Raw genomic sequence first — 7,041 nt, forward strand, 5'->3', positions numbered from 1 at the left:
GCTATGATTGCAAAATAATGCCAGCCTATTTTGTGTTAATACTTTACGTAAAAACAAAAACTTAAGAGGAGACGGTACGTTATGGTTTATATCAATATCTTTCATCGACGTTTTATTCATTTGAGCACACTATATGAAATCAACATTATAAAAGGCAACAGTGCACCAGCAACCCAGCAATGGAATCTCTTAACATGTTCTATAAAAACATTACCATCAAAAGAAAGGATATGATTCTGATCTCGTACAATTACACTTCTTACATGTTGAAAGGATACATTAAATTACAACAAAATTATTACAAACATTACACATTCATGCATATACAATGTCAGAAAAAAAATGACACCTTGATACAGCTGCGACGGGTGAATTAGGAAAGCAAAGTTTGCTCGAGCACAGTGAGACACCGACTGATTCATCTCGGTATTTTACTTTTGAGTTTTTTTATTTTTTATTTTTCCTCCCAAAAGACAGGAGGAAGTCTAACAAGGCTACAAAAAGAAAGAAACGTTAGAAATCCGCGTCCAACTGTGTGACATGTCTGATGGGAGGAAAGAAAAAAAGGTTTATTCGAACCTGTCTCAGTTTCTCATTGAGGAATTGTATGGTTTTTGCTTTTTTTTGTAGGTTTACCTTAAAAAAATAGTTCTTTCGTCAACAATGTTTAAAGTAGTGCAAAGATATAGTTTCAGAAATAACACAATTAGTTAGTTATAGCGAAAACGGGGAACCTCTAAACATTTCCCCACAAACACAAACTGAAAATAAGTTAATATAGACTTTTGTAGGTTTTGTCTCAAGAAGATAGATGCACACAAACGCTGTCACACACTTACACACATAGATAAGCTGACAAGAAACATAACAAGTAATCCTGACAAGTTTAGATCGACTCTAATTAGCCGTGTCTGCTATTTTTAAATTTGTGAATTTTGGCCGTGTAGAGTTATGAAAACCCCAACATGTTTATGAACAACTGCTTTCATGCAGATTTTTCACAGAGGCCGAGGCAGCTGGTTCATAAAAGAGAGACTTTTAAGGGGGCAGACAATAAAACGTGTCTGAATCACAGACCACTTGTCTGGTTAGAGAAATCCTTTGATCCAGAAGGGGTCTGAGACATTTTCTATTAAAGTTTGTCCCTTTTTCCTCATCCTTCCCCCCACCGCTATTCCTCTGCTATGTCTGTTCTGGGAAAGCTGTCAAAGCAAAGTGAGGCAGGGAGAGAGGGAGCGACAACAAAAGCTGTCTGCCCGTCCGACCCACCCCCCTTGTGGGAGCAGAGTTTCCTCTGCGTAGAGGAGGGCCCCGCACTCTGACACACTGACTCTTTTACCTGATGTGAAACTCTACACAGAGCTCTGAACTTCAACAGCTTTGACCACAACAGAATAACAAGCTCCCCCCCCTCTCTGTCTCTCTTTCGTGCCTGTAGACACAAACAACCTGAGCTAGATTGGCTTTTTTTTCTTCTTCTGTTTTTCTCGTATTTGTGCCACTGAATCGTTTGATGAGGTAGTAAGAGCGGATGAATCCAGGTTATGGCTTTTTATCCACACACAAATTGGAATTAATGTAGCCGAGGAAACAGAAGTAGCCACGTCCAAATTAAGTCAAAACTACTTGAGCAGTTATAGACCTTCAGAAGAAGGTCAAGGCCACCATTAGGAAGAAAAGTCAATATTCTGAAGAAACTTGCAAAAAAAATCTGCATTTTGGATAAAACTAAAAATTCTGTGGTAAAGAAAAAGTCAAAATCTGGCTCTTAACTCAGAAAAAGAGGTCAAAGTTCTGAGTAAACAGGAAAAAATCTACAGGAAAAGGATTAAAGCCTGGATTATGGATAAAATGTGGGGGGGGAAATGCCAGAATTCTGGTTTTGGGTTAATTTAAATTTTGACTTTAAAGTTAGAATTCATAAAGATAAGTTTAAAAGTTTAAAAAATGAATTCTGGTGTAAAAATAAGTCAGAATTTCAACTTTAAACAAGAAAATTCAGGGGGGAAAAAAAGTAGTGGCCCTAATCATCTTCCATGTTGAACACCTAACTTGCCTAACTTGTCTTTAAAAAAAAAAAATGCAAGTGTTTTTCTTAACTGATGAGTCGAACATTTAGCAACGTTAAAAAAAAAATCCTAATTTAATGCCTCAGCTGCCAACTTTAAATACCTGTGAAAAACCTCATGACTACACACCACACCAACACATTCATACCCGAAACACATATATCCTTATATGTATATATACATAATGCCAACACCTGCACAGCGACAGAAAGTGTGACACAGCTAGTCTCTTCATATAAAATAATGATCAAGGGCGGAACCAGGAAGTTTTGATTCCTCTGAGCTGCAACACAGTGATTAAAAAAAAAACAAAAAAAAAAAACACTTCATTCCCTTCATGGAGAAAACAGGCATATAGAAAACCTAGGAGGTGGACTTCACATGAAGAAGAAGAGTGGAAAATGCTACATTAAAAAGCACAAAGCTGATAAAGACATACCGTCGTATAAGGTACGTTTAGGTCTGTTGCCAAAAAGAAGAATTTTATAACCCCATTATGCAAATAATACAAAGCAAAAAGAAATATAGTTTGTAATTTTTTGCTACGATGTTATGAATATTTTTAAGTGGTGGCTTGAGTATGAGCCATAATGACTTATAGTCTAAAGCATCATTTAGGGGCAATGGCACGCCTTATTTTACCTTGTTTATGCATTTCTATTTTTGAAATTTTAAATAAATATATAATAAGAAACATCATTATTATTATTATTAATATTACTCAAATTTTAAGTCCCTATCACACAAGTACGACCGCATTACCTCTGGAGCTGAACCTCCACCGCCGACCTTTAACTTGGAGGTAATCACGGTCGCGCCGCCAAATTTTAAACCCCAGTCGAGGTTTTGACCTCAGGCTCAGCTTGAGCTTTCGGAGCTGTGGGGTGAGACTAAAGGCTTGTGTGTGGAGCGTGGGCCAGGAATAGTAACTCATCTAATCAAAACCTCTTATGACTCATAGCAAGAGGGGAGGGGAAAAGGTCAAGGCCTGAGGTCAAATACTATTCGAGGCCTGTTCAGAGGAAAATTAACCTCTTAAAAACTAGAGCCTGTTTTCTTTATCCTGAAAGAGTGCATTCAAAAATGATTTCACAGTATAGTTAAGAAAAAAAAGAAAAAAAAAAAAGCTGAGTTAAAACAGAATATACAGTATATATAATATTTATCCACAAAAACCGTGTCTAGAGTCTGTTAAACTAGGGGAATGGTAGCTTCCTTGTGCTGAATATTAAAAGTATGTGGTGTCAGAAGTTTTTTTAAGCTCATGTATGTGTGAGCTTGTGGACAGTCATTTACAAATTGCTACATAATATACACATGATCTATGTGAGGTGACGTGTAGAGGGATGTCGACCACTTAGTGATCTTCCACCGGGCCCCGTTGTGTTTTTCTACTGCCGAGACGATGCCTTATGATGCTGGGGCGTCCTCTTCTTCGCCTTGAAGAAATCTGGAGAGGGAACGAGGACAATGTAATGAGTATTCATGACAGAAATCAAAGCAGTTCCAAAGAATAATGTGCCAGGAGATGGTTAGCTTAGCATAAAGGCTATAAAAGGAAATCGGCTAGCTTAGCTCTCTCAAACGGAAACACAATCTGTCTACAACTTGCCAAAAAAAAATGAAGTTGTGGTTTTTAAGCCAGGCTAGCGGGTTTCTAGCCTAGAAGCCAGTCTTTCCGCAAAGCTAAGCTAATGGCCGCTAGCTTTAGCTTCCCATTTACGTCTTCTCATCTGATCCAACTATTTATTTATTGGTTGAAATTAAAATATTTTGCTGAGCTCACCTGTGATGGCCGACTGCCTTCGCTTCCCCAACCGGACTCTGTAGCACCCCCTTGTGGTCACCTCTAGGTACTCATCCCCAGAACCCGCCCCCGACGAGCTGCTGGACATGGGGGAACCCTCGCCCGACGAGGACGACATCCGCCTCGAGCACTTTGTCGTTCTGGTCTGCGCCGCCGGCCGCACCATGCAGCTGCGGTAAAACGCCGGCACGTCCTGGTAGCTGAGCTCCTCCCACTCGATGCTGGAGCCCTCGCCCGGAACGTCGCCCTGGAAGTCAAAGTTCCAGCGCTTGTTGGCCACCTCCACGCTCATGCAAAGCAGCCGCTGGAAGTCCTGCTGCAGCTGCTTGTGGTCCACGGGCCCGAAGAGGTTCCTCCGCACCGGACCCGCCTTCAACCTCAAGTCCTCGATGCCTCCCAGGCGCGAGAGCTCCGAGTCAGACTCTCTAGTTGGTCCTGATTGTGATGTAGTCGATGTAGAAGCCATCTTCATGTCCCTATCAGAGGGCAAACGCATAGGTGAGAAAGGAACAGTGGCAGAGGTCAAGTGTTGCCTCTGTTAGGTCTGCAAAGTTTCAAAGAGGTGTGATCTGTTTTTTTTTTGTTTTTTTTACACACACACACATACAAGCTATTAAAAGTCAAACAGCAATATCTGCCCTCTTCGTGTTTTATGTGATCAAACCCACATGTGCCCCCAACCTGCTGAGTAATTACAGCAGCGACAGGTACCTGGACCGACACCAAATAAATCTCCGGCAATGTTCACAGCCGCGCCGTGTCAAAATGAAACTGATTCCCCCACCTGCTCTGGTGCTTGCCAGTCAAAGGTCGATAGTAGAGGTCAGTGGGTCACACGGGGAAAAGGGCAGGAATGTTTAATGCATCTGCCACATTTAATTAGACGTGGTGACCAGTATAGCCTGTGTTACACCTAGAAAAACAGACAGAACTGTAGCTCCCACTTAGGCTGTATCAGCGAGGGAATCCGTTATCTGGGGGAGGGGCAGTTATTTCTGTAGAAATATATGGTTTGAAAAGTTGCTGGCTGCAAACAGAACACGGTTCTGAAAAGGTAATGTGTTAAATCACCAACAAATGCACTTTTCTCGGTCATAAAATCCCCAGGGGTCCCGAAGGCCCCACTAGCACTTTCGACTGATATATGGTAATAACATTAACTTATGTTTTTTTTTTTCCATATTCACACACAGTTTACAAATGTGACCGGTCCAACGTGTATTTCTAAAAATAATCCAAAAGAATAACTTCTATGATCAGCCTGAAGACAGCAGCAAGGGAGAAAAACACCCGCAGGGGGGCTGACAAGGAGTAAGAGCGTTGCGCAACTGAGTGACACCTAGAGTGCACAGTCTAAGTAGGAAAAACACTTTCACCAGCCATCTAGACAGTTTTTATGACTGCCTGTCTGTCTGATCATTCCGCCTCCTAAAAACACCGTGTTGTAAACCATAACAGGCGACGAATTCAGACTTTTTATAAGTGCGTAATTTGGACAAGTTGCAGTTTATGGCATATTTACAAGGCGCAACTTCAACTTCTTAGTGTGTTTCTATAAGAATGTGATAACAACTACAGTTTTTACATTTTCTCTTTCTTTTTCTTTCTTTTTCTTTTTCTTTTTTAATAATAACACACATATAATTGCTTTCTGCCGCCGACGGGGCCGCTCTCGCTCCCCTCTCCGAGTGAAAGTTGTTTGCGTCGAAAATGAAGTGGGCGCGGTATGCAGGTCAGGTTTCCACTGTGGTCGGTGTCCCCACTTCCACATTAAAAAAAAATTAAAAAAATAATTCACACATTAACCCCCAAGACCCCACCGAAAAAAAAAAACTGAACAAAACCTAAAAATGCACCGACTATCTCCACAGCGCCAACAAACCGACGCGCAAGGGTGAATCAAAAAAAAAAAAAAAAAAAACAGAAAGTGCGTTTTCTGACTTTTTTTTCTTCTCTCCAAGTGACTTCAGTTCGGAGGTAGAACTCGTCGTGACGCAGTTTGATTCACGGAGGATGTGGGTCAATGAGATGCGGCACACAAACAGTCCGCATCTTGCCAAAGCGTTTAACACATTGCACACTGCGGCAGCATCGCAGTTTTCTTTAGTATATTAGGAGCAACAATGCAAGAGTGTTTACCGAAATATCCCGAGGCTTATTAGTGCGTCCCAACATATGGCACAGCGAGGACAGCGACTGTGCATTAAAACCGAACAAAACAAACCCAAATGACAAGCCTCTTAAACAGCATGTATATGTTTTTAAATAATAACCACATAAACTACAACTTCAACCACCGCTTATATCCAATAATATTCTCCTCTTACCATCAGCGTCTCAAAAGTTTTCAAAGCGGAGTTTGACGGGCTGCGTTTCGTTTTCCAACTCTTACGCACAGTGGGTCATCCAACGAGTCCGAGGAGCGAGCGAAAGGTGCTTCTTGACAGCCCCGTGGAAATAAACAAGTGTCACGTTGAACGGTTTCAGTAGGTACTGCCCACGGGAGGGTCGTGCCTGTCCCCTTATCTACGACTTGTTTGTTATGGACTCTGGAGAGACAGGGGAAGGGGGACGTCCTACTAGAGAAGTAGGTCACGTGGTTGCCATCAACACAGTCATTGTTGGAGCGCGGCCAGGAGGTAAACAACGCTATCATAAACCCATACTATGGCTATAAGGTGCTGCACGTTGACTGCAGTGGATGTTGCACACGTGCACGAGAAAAATGCATCCAAATTGCATGCGAGGAAAAAAAATAAGTTCTGTGGTTGCATGTATGTGTTTATTGCATATGCGTTAAAATGTTAATAATAAATAGTTTAATACCTTGTTATCGTGAAAATCCCCTGGATGTCTCTTTGCGTGCGCTCCCGCTCCAAAACCTGCTGCGCCTGCGCTCAGCCGCGAACACTGAGCTTCACTTCTCCTTCCCGGCCTCCAGAAGTAGGTCAAATATCTTTGGCAGTGGCCGCCATTTCCCCTTCCCTCCATCCAATGTGACACACATTCTCGTGTAGTGCTTGCGTCACGTTTGGTTTTGGCACCGCGCCCACATCCTCCAGTCACGTTGAGCTGCAACGTGAGCTCCGCTTTGGCTCCTTCTCCCCTTCAGGTTCACCACATCCTCGTCTGCACACCATGTACTTAAGTTTTACCAAAAGGTGT

The 7,041-nt window shown here is 42.1% G+C and overlaps 1 protein-coding gene across 1 annotated transcript; it reads right to left on the reverse strand.

Annotated features, from left to right (window-relative positions):
• Positions 1–18: 18 nt before the first annotated feature.
• cdkn1d (cyclin-dependent kinase inhibitor 1D) lies at positions 19–6,500 on the reverse strand. Its single transcript, XM_084573070.1, has 3 exons — positions 6,204–6,500; positions 3,856–4,352; positions 19–3,519 (listed from the first exon to the last, which is right to left on the reverse strand). The coding sequence occupies exons 2-3, from the start codon at positions 4,346–4,348 to the stop codon at positions 3,461–3,463; spliced, it is 552 nt and encodes a 183-aa protein (XP_084429196.1). The 5' UTR covers positions 4,349–4,352; positions 6,204–6,500; the 3' UTR covers positions 19–3,460.
• Between the last annotated feature and the right edge of the window lie 541 nt (positions 6,501–7,041).

This window comes from Chelon labrosus (genome assembly GCF_963514085.1).
Source record: "Chelon labrosus genome assembly, chromosome: 23".
NCBI classification, from domain to species: domain Eukaryota; kingdom Metazoa; phylum Chordata; class Actinopteri; order Mugiliformes; family Mugilidae; genus Chelon; species Chelon labrosus.